This window comes from Mangifera indica, chromosome 10 (genome assembly GCF_011075055.1).
Source record: "Mangifera indica cultivar Alphonso chromosome 10, CATAS_Mindica_2.1, whole genome shotgun sequence".
NCBI classification, from domain to species: Eukaryota; Viridiplantae; Streptophyta; class Magnoliopsida; order Sapindales; family Anacardiaceae; genus Mangifera; species Mangifera indica.
Window position 1 is genome coordinate 15,794,371 of NC_058146.1, and position 18,819 is coordinate 15,813,189.

At 33.3% G+C, this 18,819-nt stretch overlaps 2 protein-coding genes across 2 annotated transcripts; both read left to right on the forward strand.

Moving 5' to 3' along the window:
* Window positions 1-3,545: 3,545 nt before the first annotated feature.
* On the forward strand, window positions 3,546-7,707 carry LOC123227941 (probable E3 ubiquitin-protein ligase ARI10). The gene is made up of 3 exons (XM_044653099.1): window positions 3,546-4,462; window positions 4,912-5,672; window positions 7,000-7,707. Exons 1-3 carry the CDS (start codon window positions 4,055-4,057, stop codon window positions 7,379-7,381), a joined length of 1,551 nt encoding a protein of 516 aa, XP_044509034.1. The 5' UTR covers window positions 3,546-4,054; the 3' UTR covers window positions 7,382-7,707.
* Window positions 7,708-11,293: 3,586 nt separating this feature from the next.
* Window positions 11,294-16,984, forward strand: LOC123226922 (protein argonaute 2-like). The gene is made up of 3 exons (XM_044651496.1): window positions 11,294-11,511; window positions 13,188-14,349; window positions 15,044-16,984. The coding sequence occupies exons 2-3, from the start codon at window positions 13,190-13,192 to the stop codon at window positions 16,512-16,514; spliced, it is 2,631 nt and encodes an 876-aa protein (XP_044507431.1). The 5' UTR covers window positions 11,294-11,511; window positions 13,188-13,189; the 3' UTR covers window positions 16,515-16,984.
* The last annotated feature ends 1,835 nt before the right edge of the window (window positions 16,985-18,819 follow it).

Consider the following 18,819-nt stretch of genomic DNA (forward strand, 5'->3'; position numbering starts at 1 on the left):
TTTGGCCACTCCTTTCGGCGCGTCATCACTAGCGATCTCTTTCTCCTAATGGTTTCTCTTTCTCCAATGGTCTCTCTTAGCATCTATTTTCCCCCTAGCGCCATGCAACACTCGTCTAGGAAGCTGAATTTTTTCTCTCAAACGAGCGTCGCACGCCATTGAAAGGAGAAAAGACATTGAGGGAGACCATTGGAGAAAGAGGAATTGTTAAGAGGGAGAGATCACTGAGGATGGTGTTGGAGGAAGTGGTCGGATATTGAAGTATAAATCTTATGAGAGAAATGTGAGTTTTTAAAACTTGGCCTAAGGGAAAAATTATTATTTTTTAAGATTTTGGGGGAGAGAATGATATGAAATTTTAAAACTGACAAATTTAGTTAATTTAACTATACATAGATAAGTAAAAAGGTTTTTAAAGTTTAAAAATAGAAACTTAGAAAAGCAACCATCTTTAGATGGAAATAAGTGGCTTGGATACAAATACATTATTTTAGGTCATGGAAGGTGCATCTCTTTTGACTTTTTGTGACTACTGTTTATATATTATGTGTCATCAATTTATACGGATTAATTTATATGAAGAGTCAGATATATTAAGGTGCTACTATTATAGGATTGGTTAATAGTTTTTTCATAGAGAAGAAAGATATTTGTGTTTATAAAAATATATCTAATGTGAATTTGGAGAAGTATATCAAATATCAAAATTGACAAACCGTGAAATAAAATTCGGCTTTGTTAGGGTTGTGTTGGAGTTAAAATAAAACTTAAGAGGTGAAGGTTTGAATAACGATAAATATAGGAGGATCAAGAAGAAATAAATAATGACATTTATGAGATTTATTGAAAATTTTGGGGGTTAATTGTGATTTTACATATTTTAGGGTAAAAGAATACTCCAAGTTAAGGGGGGTCAGTTGACCCCATTGCCAGCCCTGTTTTAGCCGCTAGCGGAATGTAACCTTATTTTTTATTAATTATGAAAAATCAAGCATGTTATCTTTTTAATATTTAAATTATTTTGTGTGCTCCATATGCTCTCCAGCATGTTTAATAGATACTAATTTAATCAAGACGACAAAAACTTTGTAATCAATCATTGTTTTGATTTTGAAAACGGATTGATAGAGAATTCTGGGTTGGCTCCAACGCTAGCTTTAGCCTTTGGACCAAGATGAATAGTGGTCGAATCGTTCGAACCATCCTGGTTTGTGATTAATATAAGGCCATAAGACTTATCCCCATCATGTTATTTTTCCAAATTCTTATCTTTAAACTTTGAATATCTCAAACATCCTTTAACTTCATCTTCCTAAACAAGATCTTTATTGGTTGGAGTTTTAAAAGAAAAGAGAGAGATTGTTAGAGTATAATGATGTGTTGAAAACTCTTTGTCTCCAGCAATGATGTCAGAAAGAAATATTATTTTTTAAAACTTGACCTAAAAAGAAAACTTTTAGCTTTTAAGGTTTAGGGGAGAAAACAGATATTAAATTTTAAAGGGTTAAAGTTTCATTAACTATAATTTAGGGTGTTTAAAACCGGTTAACCAAATCATTTTGCCAATTTTTTAAATTGAACCAAATTTTTGGTTTGAAAAAAATCATGAACTGAAACTGAATCAATTTAAAGATTAATCGATTTTGAACCGAACCGAAAATATCAATTAATCGAACCAAAATTTCAGTTAACCAATTTTTGAATCGAATTTAAAAAAATTACAATATTTTATTTTTTTTCTAATTTTTTGAAAATATATTCAATATTCTATTAATATTTTATTCAATTTTTTAAAAATCGGTTCAATTCTTTTAACCGGTTTTGAAAATTAGGCAAACCAGTAACCAAATTGATAATTTAGTTTATATATATTTTTGAATCGATATCTAAACCGATTTTTTGAATAACCTATTTTTTGATTCGACTTTTGGTTTAAAAATCAATTTGATTCGATTATTGGATAATTTTAAACACCCTGAACTATAATTGTCTTTGGATAAATATTTGAGATTTTTAAAATTAAAAGATGAAAACTTAGAAAAACAAGATACTTTGATAGGGAATAAATCCTTCGACTTTGATATAATTTATATTTTATATTTAATAATTAATTATATAAAATTATTTTAAATATTTATTTAAATAACTCACCAATTTGACCACTAATTAAGCTAAACCAACCTTTCATTGAGTCAATATTCGATCTCTATACGAAAACATTCATCTCAAAAACATAACCATTATAAGAACAAAGTCAGTCTGTCATATTAATAAATTGGAGTCGTTTGAGTGAAGGGAAAAAAAAAGTCTAAATTAGGTTTCAAAGTGATTTGAGACATTGAAATTATTGATTGGAATAAAACCAAATAAAGAAGTCTGAATTCTAATAAAGTAATTAGTGATTAAGACATTAACAAATCTTGTTATTAAAATTCCTATCAACTCTCAATATTATTAAAATAATAATGTTACGTGAACTTAGGGTTAATTAGGCTTGAATTAAATCAAACTTAGGTTTAGTTCATCCGTTACGAGATATTTGTTTTTTATTTAGGGTTAATTAGACTTGAATTAAATTACACTTACGTTTAGGTCATCCGTTACGAGATTTTTTTTTTTTACTTAGGTTTAGGTCATCCGTTACGAAATATCTTTTTAAAATTTTTTCTTTGATGATTAATTTTTTTGGTTTTAATTATCTTTCCGACTTTTTGATAACTTTTTTAAAAAACTCTTTAGCAATTCAAATTTAAATTAACTATTTTAAATTCGAATATATTTAACTAATTGTTGATCTGGTTTGGCTAAGTTGGAATCGTGTTAGAGTTTGTATATTAAATAAATGATTATTAAAATAATTTTATTTAATACACCAAAAATTAAGATATTAATTAAAATAAAGTTTTTTTTTTCTTGTATATATATAAAACACTTATTTTCTATTATACATATATAATCTAAAATATAAAATATCTAAAATACTCTTAGAGTTTGTATTCATCTAGTAAAGACTTACTCAGTCAAACATAAACTCACTCCGTTAAAACATACAACTCACTTACTCATTTAGCCAAGGCTAAGAAATGAGATATAAACATGAAATTTTTTGACTACTTTGACCGTAGAAAAGTTAGTCGACTAAACCCTCAGCTAATAAATTTATTTTTAAAAAATTAGTTGACAGGGTGATTGATTAGCTCGCTAAACACCCAATCAATCAATTTATTTTTAGAAATTAATTGACCAAGTGCTTGGTCAGCCAACAAATTTATCTGATCAATTTTAAATCTTATAATTTTTTTAAAATAAAATCAAATTAAAAATGATTATATTTATATAATAAAAAATTAGTTATATATATATATATATATATATATATATATATGTGTGAGAGAGAGAGAGAGAGAGAAAAAAAAGTGTGATTATTTTAATAATATTAAAAAAATTACGAATTTTATTTTATGCTCATTTTAATTATTTAATTTATTTTAATTAATACCAAAAAGTCAAGCCTGAACAAGTTCAACCAAACAAGCAACAAGCCGGAATAATGACGCCACACTCAAATCCAAACCCCCAAAAGTTGTTTCCTTTAATCTCAAGCGATGTTCTCAATTCCATTAAAGAGCAAATAGTAACTGATCTTCCTGCCCTCTCTCTCTCCACATTGCCTTCTCCCTCTACTCCTGGTAATTTTTTTATGCTTTTTCCACTGTAAGACCAACCTTCCTCTCTCTCGTTAGGGTTTTTTTTTTTTTTTTTTAAGCCGAACTTTCAGGCCAAATAACAGCTTCCTTCCTATGGAACCTTCATTTCTGTCCTCCCTGTCCATACCCTTTTCTCCTCTTTTGCTCTCCCTTGGAGTTTTCTGAAAAAGATTCTACTTTGGTTTGGTTTGGAAGGTTTAAGATCATATATTTTTTTGTGGTGTCTTGAATTTTATGTATTTTTGGAAGTTTTTGAATTGATCTTTTGGTGGGTATTTGTTAAATTTTGGTTTTCAATTAGTAGCTGAAAGATCAGTTTTTGTGACGTTGTGTGTGTGTGTGGAAAAATGGAGGATCAAGAGATAGTTGGTGAGGAATCTTGTGTGAATACAGTGAGGGAAGTGAGATTAGAAGACGATGAAGAGGAATTCAGAAGCTGTTGCGAGGATGATGAGGTGTGGAAGGAGAATGAAGAAGAAGCAAAGGATGATCTTGATAAATTTTCGGTGAAGATGTTCTTCAAAGGCATGTCAATAGCTGAGGCTGGAGAGTCTGGTTCTGGCTTATCTGGAATCGGTGTTGTGATGGAGAGATCGATTAATCTTCCTGTTATTCAGGTGCAGAAAAGGCTTGATTTCTATGTGGAAGAATCTGTGGCTGATTATTTAGCTCTAATGGATGGTCTGGCCGAGGCTCTGCAGAATGAAATCCGCAGTGTGCTTGCTTTTACCGATTCTGAGTTATTGTACCAGCAGGTTTATGTCTCTACCAAGCTTTGTTATTCAAAGTTTTGCTCAATTTTTTGGAATGTTAATATTAAGAACTCTGAAATGGACCTTTGTTGCAAGAGTTTTACTTATAGTTTCTGCAATTGTAGCTTATATAAACTTGGAAGTGTACTGAAATTGGACATGGAGATTTTTACAAAATTTAATTTTGTTTCAAATCAATATTGGACATGGTTTAGCGGGTTTGAGTGTTTAGTTTCCATGGAAAAGAATAAAAGCTTCCTTTAAGTTACGAATCTTTGAATTGTTTGTAATAACAAAGACTAGATCTATTTCGATTATCTGATGAGCATTTCAATTTTTTTTTGAAATGGAAAGGATTGCGTCTAATGAAGAATTCTTGAAAAGTAGGTGTTGCTCATCAAATAATGTATAATATATTGAATGCTATCTTTAACAAGTGAAATTTTTGGCAGATTACAAATGAGGAGAGACTTGATATCCCGCTTCTTACGGCACTGAGGCAAAGGACCATAGAACATGCAAGCAATCTGGAAACTTTTGTTTTAAAACTTGTTCCGAGTGTTGATCTTGAGAGGCCGTTCCGACTAGCCCAAATAGCAATTGGGGTTGTCTCTTCTCCTGCCAAAGGAGATAAATCAGTTGAAAACTGTCCTATATGCTGTGAGGAAAAGCCATCTCCAATGATGATTACGATGAAATGTTCCCACAAGTTCTGTTCACATTGTATGAGGACCTATGTTGATGGGAAAGTGCAGTTGTCTCAGGTCCCAATAAGATGCCCGCAGTTGAAATGCAAATATTGCATCTCTACTGCAGAGTGCAAATCATTTCTTCCACTTATTTCATATGAGTCACTGGAGACAGCTCTTGCAGAAGCAAATGTTCTCCACTCAGATAGAATCTACTGCCCGTTTCCAAATTGTTCAGTCCTGCTTGATCCTCAGGAATGTTTGTCAGCTAGGGCAAGTTCATCAAGTCAGTCTGATAATAGCTGTGTTGAGTGCCCAGTTTGTCAAAGATTCATTTGTGTGGATTGCGGGGTTCCCTGGCATTCTTCAATGAACTGTGAAGAGTACCAGAGTCTTCCCTTGGAGGAGAGAGATGCATCAGACATTACCTTGCATCGTTTAGCACAAAATAACAGATGGAGGCGTTGTCAGCAGTGTCGTAGGATGATTGAGCTCACACAAGGTTGCTATCACATGACCTGCTGGTAAGATATAACTTTCTACTCCATAAATAGTTGTGTTGCTTTTCATAAATTAAGTTGATTGGATATAGTATAAAGTGGCCATATTGTACCCCTCTTTCCTTGTAAATTCTAATTTCTATTCTACATAACCATGTGGAAGCAATGATCTTCCAGTTCAGAGTGGCATTTGTGAAAAGTAAGGTGCCATAGTTTCTTGCATTTTGTTTCAAATGGCTTTAGGATTTCTTAGGTCAAAAATTAAAAAACCAAGAATTTACAGTCCAGGAAATTTAAAATTCCTCAAGCTCTTTGTTCTTCAAATGCAATTACTTTCTTTCTAATTTTGGAATGAATTGTAGTTCGTTAGATTCAAACAAAATGGAAGGTACAACTGTTAGCATGGCCATTGTTATGACAAAATTTGTTGTGGTGGGGAAACTCTGGGTGGCATTGTTTGTAATGGTGGGGTGATGCTAGTGAAAATGACTCTAGTGGTGCTGGCTCTGATGGCTTCATTGATTGTGATGGGGAGGACATTTACGGTCATGATGAAATTAGTCATGATGAGGACTTTGTTGGTATGTTAGTAGAGTTGCCAGCGCTTAAGCTTGGCGTGGTGGCGGCAGTGATGATAATGGTAATGATTGATGGTTTGAATGGTAGTGGCCACCCTGTGGCAGTCCTGGTGGTTTTACTGGAAAGTGAATAGATCTTTGTACTGTAAAAAGAGAGGAGAAAGAAAAGAATGGTATAGATCTTTTCCATGGTGGAGTGGGTGGTGTTCCTATTGAGTTGGGTTTCTTTGTCTACGCAAATATGTTCATAAGAATTCTTGAGTCGAAGATTAAAGAAAAAGGATGCCTTTTCTGGTTCCTCATGAAATTAGCTCTTTGATACTATCCAAACTAAACATGCTTTTATGGCCCGAACAGAGAATTAGGACTTCTGCGAAGGTGGTGAGACCCTGTCTAAGATATGAAAAGACATCTCTTATTAGGATTGAATTTAGTATGGATCTAGCTGGAGTTGAATAACGAAGAAAAGTCCCTTGTTTAGAACCAAGGACTGTTGAATTAGTTCATGATTTTGAGTGCAGTTAACACTCGGCAAAATGCAATAGAAAGATCTGACATTGTTCTATTGAAGCATAATCTAACTATTATTATGGCGAGGCTATCGCATGGAAACAATTTCGATGTCATTATTTGATACACTTGTTTTGTGCTCTTGTAGTCCATGTGTGAACCAGTCTTTTCTTGTGTATGAGTAGCAAGTCATGTTCAACTTTCTTCTTCTGCCATGCTTCAAACTTTCTCAAACCAAATCTGCTTTTGTGTCTGATTTCCAGGTGCGGACATGAATTTTGTTATTCTTGTGGTGCCGAATATAGCGACGGCCAGCAGACCTGCCAATGCGCTTTCTGGGACGAAGACAATTCGTATGACTTAGTCTCCCAATCTGCCCAGGAATCAGATCAATGGGCTTGGGAAACTTTCAATTCTCTCCCCATGATCATGGATGCGTACTCTGACCAAGAGAGATCTCAGCTGGCCCTCATCCAAAGGTTCCTTGCTGGGGGCTTCAGCCTGAGTGATCATCACCCATACCAATCACCGCCACGCTGTACAGATTCTTATGTAGATGCCATAAAGGATCTTCATCAACTGCCTTGGCTTGAAAGGTTCGTATCTGTCATAAGCGACAATTACTATGAAGATTACATGCAGTGATGCAGATATAAAAGTAATCCGCTACTAGGAATAAATTGATTTGATAAGCAATATGCAACAATTGCTTTTGAGGAAGTGTTGAGTTTCTCGCTCTATTCACTTCATAATCTGTTTTTTCTTTACACGAGCGTGTAAAAATGGATGCTCTTCGTTACAATGTGTAATTTTCGTGATCATTATATGCTAGAGAATTTTATGGCTCAGGTGATCCTTCCATAAGATGATAGTTGCTTCCTCCTTAAAGAAGAAAAAAACACATAGAGAAACGCTCGTGTTTATTGGAGTTGAAACACAAAATCAATGGAATCTTTTTAGATTTTCTTTTCTCTTCGTGATTGATATGAGCTATGTTTTGATTCATTCTATGTACTTGTTATGTTACAACCCTTGTTCAAACCGATGTTTTCAGACTCGGACTAAGTATTAACCTAGTCAAGAGGGTGGTTTGAGTTTTGATTTATTCGACCAATAATAGATTAAATAAATATTAAAACAATATTGAACTAAATAAAATTGTGACTTCATAGCATTTGATGTATGCTCTTTATCAAATAAATTCAGTTCGAGTTTCATTAGATGTATTTGGTGTATAGTATTTATTAGATAAAGTAAAAATGAGTCTTCGTAATTGTAAAATTTTACACTCTCAAACTTGGTCTATTTCATGAAAATGCGGTTGCAAAACTATACAAAACAACATATGTTTTGAACAAATGGTTGAACTGTGACATAACGTTTGCTCAGTACAATTATGGGTTGGCAAAGCATCAACAAAATTTTATAAAGATTGTGTCCATAAAATGAATTGTTCTTAGAAAATTGTTTGAGGATTGTTGAATTTCTCTAAAGGGACGTTTGATTCAAATAATGTTTTATTATCAAAATTGAAAGATTATCTTAAATATATATTACTTAAATGAAAATTTGATAAATATAAATAATTATTGTATTTGGTTAAAAGTAATAAAATAACACTGGTAAATTATTTTACTTAAATGTCATTGGGTATAATTATTTTAAATTTTTTTATATTACTTATTAAATTAATTGAAAATGAGATTTTTTTTAAATTAATAAATAAAATTATAATTATAATAAAATCAAGATTACTTTAATAATATTTTAATACATAAGGTAAATGTAATAATTAGATTACTATCTATATTACTTGTCATATCACTATTGATAATAAAATATTACTATAATTTTTTATTACTAACAAACCAAACAAAATAATATAAGTAATAAAAGATAGATTACCAAAATAATCTTTATTGACTGGAAACCAAACGACTCTTAAGAGTCATTTTGTCTATCTTAGAATAATCCTTATCTAAGGGTGTGAAGCCCTATGTCTAATAAGCAATATTATGTATACCTATTTTAAGTACACGCTTATGTATATCTTTATGTGATTTATGTTAATTAATATTAATTTAAAATCATTTAATCATATGATAATATATATAAAATATATATCTATTTGTATGCTTAAATAAATATATATAATTTTATTGATTTCAAATTTACTATTTGTGTATGTTCTATCTGTCCTCTGTTAAGAGTGGCATTTTTCATCATCCCCTTCCATTGGAATCAGATACAAACCAAGCAAACCCATAGGCCATTATTGACATATCATAGGCCCATTAATGACTATTGCATGCCTCTCTCCATAATTGCCATCTAAAATGCATGAGTTTGGATTTGTTGGAGCTGACTAGAGATATCTGTAAAAGATTATCGATGAGATAAATAATATATTTGATCAGAATAACAATATTATTAGAAAGGAATGTAAATCGAACTAAATCTGTAGTTTGAATTGAGCAAAACTGGTTCTATTTAGAACCATTACAAAGAATAGTAACTAACAATATTTTATATTTGGGTCAAGCCATCTAAATTAAGCTCAAACACAACTGAACTTAAGATTGAATCGAATCTAAAAAGTTTGGATTGAGATCAATGAGTTAAGACTTGAAGACGATTAATATTTGTATTCAATCTAAGTTAACTTGAACTCAAATGTTTGAATCAATTGGAACTTGATTATTTATAAAAGCAAGTCTAATTCTTGGCTTGAAATTCATTTGATCTGAGGTGTGATTCAAGTTTGATTTACTCAGATTGAATCTAACCCTAACTCTAACTAAATAAATATTATTCTTTTTTGTTCATGCTACCTCGGATTTGCTTGTAGGTTTTCCATAAATATAAAAACGTAAACATTTGACTCGTGTTTAGTTCAAACTTGTCCTTTAACACTCATTCAGTATGTACTTTATCAACTCTAATACAAAAATATTTTTCTAAACACTTGGGATAATTTGAATTACTTTTATATTAACTCAAATATGATCTGATTTAGTTTCGAATCATATTGGATCGATCCCACCTGAATTTCTCGTAAAAAAAAGTCAACCCTAACTTTTTTTTTGTATGTGACGTCATATTAATTAGTTGTTTGGAAAATCGACAGTTTTATAATGCTATGATCAAACAAACTTTGGGTACTTTTGATGGACCCAAGGCCCAAATGTATATTGTGCCCCAATCCACTCGGCCTTTGGTAAAAGTCCTGCTAGTATTTATTTCTTCAGCTTTCTATTATAAGCCCAATAAGCCCACCCAAATAATTGACACGACTGGATGAGATTGATCATACAGGGTTGGATTTCATTTGAACTGATAAATTTCAAGTTCAAATTAGGAGTAAGCAAGAAGAATAGGGATAATAAGGTCTTTTAACATTCAAATAAAAAAATAAATTTTGGTAATTATAATTTATGGGTTTTATAAGATTTTTTAATAATTATTTAAAACTAATTAATTTATGCAATAGTCTTACAAGTTTATTTATTATATATTTATACGAATTTAGAACTTTAATGGCCAGAGGAATCCTTTCTAGACTTCAATCATAAAAAATAAAAATAAAAACCATTTTCAAAGCATTAATTAATTAGTTAATAAATTTTTTAAAAATATTTAATATAATTAATTAAGTCTTAATTAAACTTTAGTTTTTTCTTAATTTATATTTCCAATGATGTCAATGCATTAATGAAAGGTTGTTTCGGTATATTCTATTTTATTATGGCAATTTTTTAAATATAAAAAAATATCTTAAATATAAAATATTTATAGCTTAATAATTAATTTTATACATGATTTATTAAACCTTTTAAAATTATTAGTTTATTAAAAAGGAATAAAATTGAATTCTTTAATATCTCATTTTGTGGGCTGATCAGAATAGAGTTAAAATAAAACATAATTTAGGGTCGATTTAAAATTAAATAAACTAATTCAAAATTGATTAAAATTAAAATTTAATTTAAAAATAATTTAATTTTAAAATTAATGATTATGAGATGTCTTTTTATAATTAGTCGATTTTTTGTTGACTTAAATTTAAATATATAAATAAAATTAGGAAAAGGAAATTTGTGAAATTACAAATATATCCCATATAACTCTCCGCCAGTTTCCTTGTGAAGACGTAAAAGGAGCATAGTTCTCATCGAAGCTTGTGAAAATTTCCAAAAACTTTATCACCTTATGATTTCCCTTCTTTCCTTTTGTGCCATCTAAGGGCAATTTCGTAATTGCGCATATTGACGATTCAGTCTATATATACTCCCCAATTGACCCGACTTCATAAAGAAAGCTGCTATTCTATAACTGCTGAGTTTTTTTTTGAAAATTCAAAGTTATTCTTAGTCGATTCGGTTGAGCTGAGTGAACTTGCGGAGACCGAGTTTAGAGCAAGTAAGTTAGTGAGAACACTCCCGAGAGAAGTCCAATGGAGAGAGGAGGTTACGGAGGCAGAGGTGGTGGTCGTGGTGGTGGTGGTGTTGGTGGAAGAGGAGGAGGAGGAGGTGGAGGGGGAGGTCGCGGAGGTGGAGGAGGAGGAAGAAACGGGGGATATGGATATGGAGGAGGAAGAAGCGGTGGTTATAGAGGCGGAGGAAGAGACGGCAGCGGTGGAGGTCGCAATGCTCGTGGTCGACGCGGCCCGAACCAGCAGACTCAACCGAGTGGGCCGCCGCAGCCGCCGCGGCGGTCGTGGCACCAACCTCGGCCCGGACCTTCTGTCTTTCCTGCTATAGAGCCTGTTGTCAATGGTACGAATGTGAACTCAGTTGAATCAACAAGCTCTTTGACTTCAATTTTGTGTATATTATTTCATGATGCATATTAGGTCAAGATGTTTTCAAAGTTCTCATCTAAAAATTCTAAAAAGCATAAATATTGCATGCCAAATGACCTGGAAAATCTCTTTTATATACGGTTTTGTATTCTAAGTAATGTTGCATCGTTTGAGCTATATATCTTAAGTTACATACCAAATATCAAATTAAAAGTGGTGACATTGTTCTAGAAGAATTTATTGAGGATCAGATAATTACATGATTCATGTGACAAATTCATATGACACACGGACATGGATGCCACATCACTTGGGCCACGTAGTTTGGGTATAATTTTGAATTGTTGACATATTGTATGATGTTTGTACCTCATTAATTGTTAATGAAGTACATGTTTTGTCGGGATATCATGATTTTAATGAGCAATTAGTTGCTTTAGATTGAGTTATAATGGAAAATTGTGTTAAGTTCTTTCTCATTAATTGTTAACTAAGTGAACCTTTGGTTGGCGAATTTTTGTATTTTTTTGATAAATTAGTTTATCCAAATTAAGTACATAGCATTGTTCATTGCAAGTTTGGGTGTAATTTTGAATTGCTGACATATTGTATTCTGTTTTTTCCTCATTGATTGTTAATGAAGTAAATGTTTTGTCGGGATACTGTCATTTTAGTGAGCAATTAGTTGCTCTAGATTGAGTTTAAATGGAAAATTGTAATAAGTTGTTTCTCATTAATTGTTAACTAAGTAAATGTTTAGTTGGTGAATCGACATTTTTTTATCAGTTAGTTTCTCCAAATTTAGTACATAGCACGTTCATTGCAAATTTGGGTGTAATTTTGAATTGTTGACATATTGTATGATGTTTATTCCTCATTAATTGTTAATAAAGTAAATGTTTTGTTTGGGATATTGTCATTTCTAATGAGCAATTAGTTGCTTTAGATTGAGTTTATATGGAAAATTGTATTAAATTGTTTCTCATTAATTGTTAGCTAAGTAAATGTCTTATTGGCGAATTGTCATTTTTTTGATCAATTAGCTTGTCCAAATTGAGTTCATAGCATTGTTCATTGCAAGTTTGGGTGTAATTTTGAATTGTTGACATATTGTATTATGTTTGTTCCTCGTTAATTGTTAATGAAGTAAATGTTTTGTCAGGATAATTGTCATTTTAATGAGCAGTTAGTTGCTTTAGATTGAGTTTAAATGGAAAATTGTATTAAGTTGCTTCTTATTAACAGTTAGCTGAGTAAATGTTTTGTTGGCAAATTGTCAGTTTTTTGATCAGTTAGTTTCTTCAAATTGAGTACGTAGCATTGTTCATTGCAAGTTTGGGTGTAATTTTGAGTTGTTGGCATATTGCATTATATTTGTTCCTCATTAATTTTAGCAAAGTAAATGTTTTGTTGGGATATTGTCATTTTTAATGAACAATCAGTTGCTCTAGATTGAGTTTAAATGAAAAATTATATTAAGTTTTTTTCTCATTAATTGCTAACTAAGTAAATGTTTTGTTGGCAAATTGTCATTTTTTTCTTTTATCAATTAGTTTCTCTTAATTAAGTGCAAATGCAAGTAATGCTTTTGGTTTGTGGCCCGTTGAGAAAGTTTTTGCTTCATTGATGATACCTGTTGTATTGTTCTAGCTATGCAAAACGTTTCGGGATCGAGGCCTGCATTGTTGCCTAGTGTTCCTATGAAACGCCCTGACAATGGTGGTACACTTGCCATTCAGACTGTGAGGCTATCTGTCAATCATTTTGCAATGAGGTTTAATCCTGAGAGTATCATAAGGCACTATGATGTTGATGTCAAACCAGAGGAGCCCCCCAAGCATGGTCGCCCTGTGAAAATACCAAAGTCTAATATGGCTATGATCAGGGACAAGTTGTTTGAAGATGATCCTGCTCGATTCCCTTTGGCATTGACTGCCTATGATGGTGAGAAGAATATTTTCAGTGCAGTGCAACTTCCAACTGGAAGATTTACTGTGAGATTCTCTGAAGTGGAAGATATGAAGTTTCGTTCATATGCAGTCACCATAAAGCTTGTAAATGAGCTAAAGCTTCACAAGTTGAAGGATTACTTGACAGGGACATTCTTGTCTAACCCCCGTGATATTTTGCAAGGGATAGATGTAGTAATGAAAGAGAATCCGACTCGGCATATGATTTCTGTTGGCCGAAGTTTTCACCCTTTTGAACCTTATCCAGGAGATGACCTTGGAGGTGGAATCACAGCATCTCAAGGATTTCAACATGGCCTGAGGGCTACCTCCCAGGGTCTTGCATTGTGTTTGGACTACTCTGTTTTAGCATTTCGTAAGAAATTGTCAGTTATAGACTTCTTGAGGGAGCATGTTGAGCATTTTGATCCAAATGGTTACAGAGACTGGAGAAAAGTTGAAAACAAACTCAGAGACGTAAAAGTTTATGTGATTCACCGTCGTACCAAGCAAAAGTACACCATTGCTGGGTTAACTAGGGAGACTACACGACAACTATCATTTTATGCTGAAGATCCGGAGGGCAGGGCCCCACCAAGACTAGTCAAACTTCTTGATTATTTTAGGGAAAAATATGGCAAGGATATTATGTACCCAGATATTCCTTGCTTAGATTTGGGAAAAAATAATCGAAAAAACTATTTACCAATGGAGTTTTGTGTCTTAGTTGAAGGGCAGATATATCCAAAAGAGAATCTGCGTAAATATGCTGCTCAACGGTTGAAGGATAAATCACTGCCTCGACCATGGGAGAGACGGGACGTGATATCTGAAATGATAAGATCAAGGGATGGGCCTTGCGGGTACATACAATACACTTGTTTATACTAGAGAACTCTAGTAACCTTTCATTTTTTGCACAATTTACTTTTATGTGGTTTCAAGTAGTTGAATTAGTTGAGGTGGACTAATGCCATAATTTACCAAAATTGCTGCGTCAAGCCGTGCCAGAGACTGTTCCTTGATATGTTAGATTCAGTGTGCTTAGGTTGAAATGAAGCTATTTTTGCAAAGGACTTCCCTATTTAAGCAATGTTGCTCTTTAATTATTTTCTTTTGTTTCTATCCTTTTGAGCTTACAAGGGTCTCATTTTAAAACTGACATATGTGGATGGCTGCTTGAACATTTCAGTTAATGTTTTTTGTATTTTCAGCTGCATGCCTGACTATACAAATGCTACAAATGTCAAATTTAGCTTAAGTTTTTCTGCACTATCTGTTAGGATCTCAAGTGCAAGGTATGAGACTTGGATCCCACATTGGAAAGTATGGGCAACTAGTGAGGGGTTTATATGGCTTTGGGCTCTTCCATCTCAATAGCTAGCTTTTGAGATGTGGTTCTTCCAAGGTTCATATCACTATCTCCGTCATTAATGGTTATTGACGTTGTCTGGCAATTCATCTGTTATGCTAACTGATTGGTCAAACTGTTGATGGCATGTCTTATCTTCTTGAACTAACAGCTCAGTGCTCATGTTTTTACAATTTTATTGGCAGTGGGCAGATTGCTCAGAATTTTGGGCTTGAAGTGAATACAAACATGACAAGTGTTGATGGACGTGTGATTGGGCCACCTGAGTTGAAGGTAGGTGCTGCTGGGGGAAAAGTGATTAAGATACAAGTTGAGAAGGAGAAATGCCAATGGAACCTGGTTGGCAGAGCTGTATTAGAAGGAAAAAGAATAGAGAGGTGGGCTGTAATTGACTTTAGCTCTTCTGATCGATATAATAAACTGGATCACGGTGTATTTATTAGTGACATTATCGATCGGTTTGTGAGTTTAGGGATTCTCATGAACGAACCTGCCATATATCACCCCACTTCAATGAATCAATTCTCCAATGTCGATGGGCTCCGCCACCTTCTTCAAGGTGTTATTTCCCGGGCTTCTAAGATTTGTAAGGGCCCTTTACAGATTCTTATTTGTGTGATGCCTGGGAAGGATCCTGGTTACAAATATCTCAAGTGGATCTCGGAGACTGGACTTGGTGTGGTGACACAGTGTTGTTTGTCAAGTAATGCTAAAAGGACTAACCGAGGCTATGACCAGTGTCTTGCCAATCTTGCTCTTAAGATCAATGCCAAGCTCGGAGGCAGCAATGTAGAACTCATGGACCGGCTCCCCTATTTCGAGGGCGATGATCATGTAATGTTTGTGGGGGCTGACGTTAATCATCCTGCTGCTCGAAACACAACAAGTCCATCAATAGCAGCTGTTGTGGCCACTGTGAATTGGCCTGCAGCTAATCGATATGTGGCAAGGATTCGGCCTCAATACCATAGGACAGAAAAGATTCTGAATTTTGGGGACATGTGCGTGGAACTTGTTCAATCTTATACTCACCTGAATGAAGTCAAGCCACAGAAGATTGTGGTGTTTCGTGATGGGGTCAGTGATGGCCAGTTCGATATGGTTCTCAATGAAGAGTTAACACAGTTCAAGGAGGCATGCCAAAGAATCAATTACTTCCCGACCATCACACTGATTGTAGCCCAGAAGCGACACCAGACTCGACTCTTTCCGGAGAGTAAGCGGGATGGAGGTATCACTGGCAATGTACCACCAGGAACTGTTGTGGACTCAAAAATTGTGCACCCATTCGAGTTTGATTTCTATCTGTGTAGCCACTATGGAAGCCTTGGAACAAGCAAGCCCACACACTACCATGTCTTAAAGGATGAGCATGGATTTACTTCTGATCAATTGCAGAAGCTTATATATAACCTGTGCTTCACCTTTGCTCGGTGCACTAAGCCCGTGTCATTGGTCCCACCAGTGTATTATGCTGACTTAGTTGCCTATAGAGGACGGTTGTACCATGACGCAATGGTAGCGGGGCAATCTCCAGCTTCAGTTTCATCGCCATCTTCATCACTAACTTCATCTTCATTATCATCTGTGGCCTCGGTTGATGAGAGGTTCTACAGGTTACACACTGACCTTGAAAACATTATGTATTTTGTTTGAACAGTTGAATCATGGACTATCGCTTCTATCTTCTCAAACTGTGATGGAGATAGTACCGATAGTACCATAATTATTAGATGGTACCATTTTGATGAAATCTCATAACACAGTTTTACTCTCCTAACGGCCTAGTAAGGGAGTTTGTGCGTGAATCTAATGGGGTTCGTTCAAGTCTTTTCTTTTGGTATATCTAGTTTTTGTCTCTTCAAATTCTCATGGTTCGTTTAGCAGCCATGTTAGTTTGAGGAATCATCGAGTTTGTAGTTGGACTCCTCTCCCTGTTTCCAGGCGAATTTTCTGGTTTTGCATGTCTTCTTCCTTTTCTGATGGTGCGTTTGGGTTTGTTGTCCATTTCGGTGATTTGGTTCTAACATATCGTGTGAAATTGCTGTTATGAGAACTTCTAACCTAGGCAAAATTCAAATACTAAGGAAATAATACTTCAATTATATTTATTTTGGGTTTATTGATATTTGAGTTCATAAAATTGACAATCCTCGAGTTTAAGTTCAGTTTGAAATTATTCTTTGCCTTATGTGAACCAGAGGGAGATGATAGCTTATAAATGAATTCCCCCTTTTATGAATATAGTAATATAAAATATATAAATTTATATATTCCTTATATTAACTATTAATTTGATCCAAGTCATTCAAATTCAAATTTGTGGTTGGATTGAATAAGTTGAGTTAGAGTGTTTTGGATTAAATCTATATTAAATTGATTTTTAATTAAATTTAAAGCTCAATTTATTAATCTTGAGTCGATTTTGAACCAAATTTTTTAAAATCAAACTGATCTTGAATTGGGTTTTATTTTGGATTGGTTTGGATTGCATCCTTTGAAACCCTATGAGAATTTTCATGATTTTGTGGTGCAAGTTCTTGTAGAATTAATTTTATATTTTGGCTTTTTAAAATTTGTCTTGATTTTGTTCTTTAAAGTGGAAAATGAAGGTGGGATTTTTTTTTTTTTAATTTTTGTACTTTGTTAATGGATATATATAATCTTCACTAAATAACAATGCATATTCTTGAATTTATTTGGTCTCTGTTTTCATACATTTAGGGTTTTGTCTATATAAAAAACATCGAGCAAGAGATATACACAAAATTGAAAAACATATTAAATTTAAATTTAAATGACTATTATTAATTCTGTTTTTTGTATGATCGATGAATTTTAAACTCGTTTTGTTATCTTCGATTATTACAAATTTATTCTTTTGGATAAATTAGAATAAATTTAACACCTGGTTAAACTATAATAATAGCCTTGGTATAACTTTATTAAAAATTAGATTTTATATTTAATGATTAATTATATAAATTTATTTTAGTTTGTATTTTACTTTTTATTTAAATATTTTATTAATCTAACCATCGAATTTAGACACAAAAATGGTTTATATCGGGCCAAATCTAACATGACCCGTTATGTTGTGTCAAGCCCTATCAATTTATAGGTCTTGTAGGTTAGACTTATGACACAACTAAACCCTCTTAGTCATGCGTTGGTGGATCTTTGGGGCTCGAGTTCGGCTAGAGCTCGATTCGGTTTGGTTCGAGTTCGGTTCGTTTTCTGTTCGGCTCGTTTTTCATTATCAAAATGACATCGTTTTTAATATATATGGATCAAAACGACGTCATTTTGTATAAAAAATTTTAAAAAAAAATTTACCGAGTCAGTTCAAGCTCAATCGAGCCGAACAGAGCTCAGCTCGTTTCGGGCTCCAACCGAGCCGAGCCGAGCTCGAGCTCGAGCTGGCTTGGCTCGAGTCCAGCCCTAAATACAACTCTTATAGCCTGAAAAAAAAAAAGGGCATGTGTCATGTTATGAACTGACTTGATCTCTTTGACATGTCTATATCAATTGAATCGGATTGGTTTCTTCACTAGGTTAACATCTGATCCGGCTCAAAATATTGTTGTCAGCATGAATTCAGCAAACAGTGAAGAAAACAGAAATGAAATTACTAGAAGATCAAGCTCTGACAAAATCGCTGCAACCAATGGAGTTTCTTCTGGTGGAGCTCTCTGCAGATGGACCTACAAAATGTGCATAGTGTTGAAGCCATCTGAAAATTTAATCACCTCGGTTCTTCTGCAAATGTAATTTTCTTTTGAATTTACTCTTTTTTTAGCTTTAAAATGAGCCTATGTATATATATATATATATATATTATAACAATATTAATGCTATGTCGTTTTACATCTGATTAGTGAAATTGGACCTGTCTTGTGAATATCAAGATTTTAGGTTTTTCTTTTCTTTTTTTTATAAATTTCATTGATTTAACTATAAA

Coding starts and splice junctions, on each gene's coding strand:
- LOC123227941 (XM_044653099.1), top strand. CDS start 4,055: ATGGAGGATCAAGAGATAGTTGGTGAGGAATCTTGTGTGAATACAGTG. Junction 4,463..4,911: donor CTGAGTTATTGTACCAGCAG/GTTTATGTCTCT, acceptor AATTTTTGGCAG/ATTACAAATGAGGAGAGACT. Junction 5,673..6,999: donor TGCTATCACATGACCTGCTG/GTAAGATATAAC, acceptor TCTGATTTCCAG/GTGCGGACATGAATTTTGTT.
- LOC123226922 (XM_044651496.1), top strand. CDS start 13,190: ATGCAAAACGTTTCGGGATCGAGGCCTGCATTGTTGCCTAGTGTTCCT. Junction 14,350..15,043: donor TCAAGGGATGGGCCTTGCGG/GTACATACAATA, acceptor TTTTATTGGCAG/TGGGCAGATTGCTCAGAATT.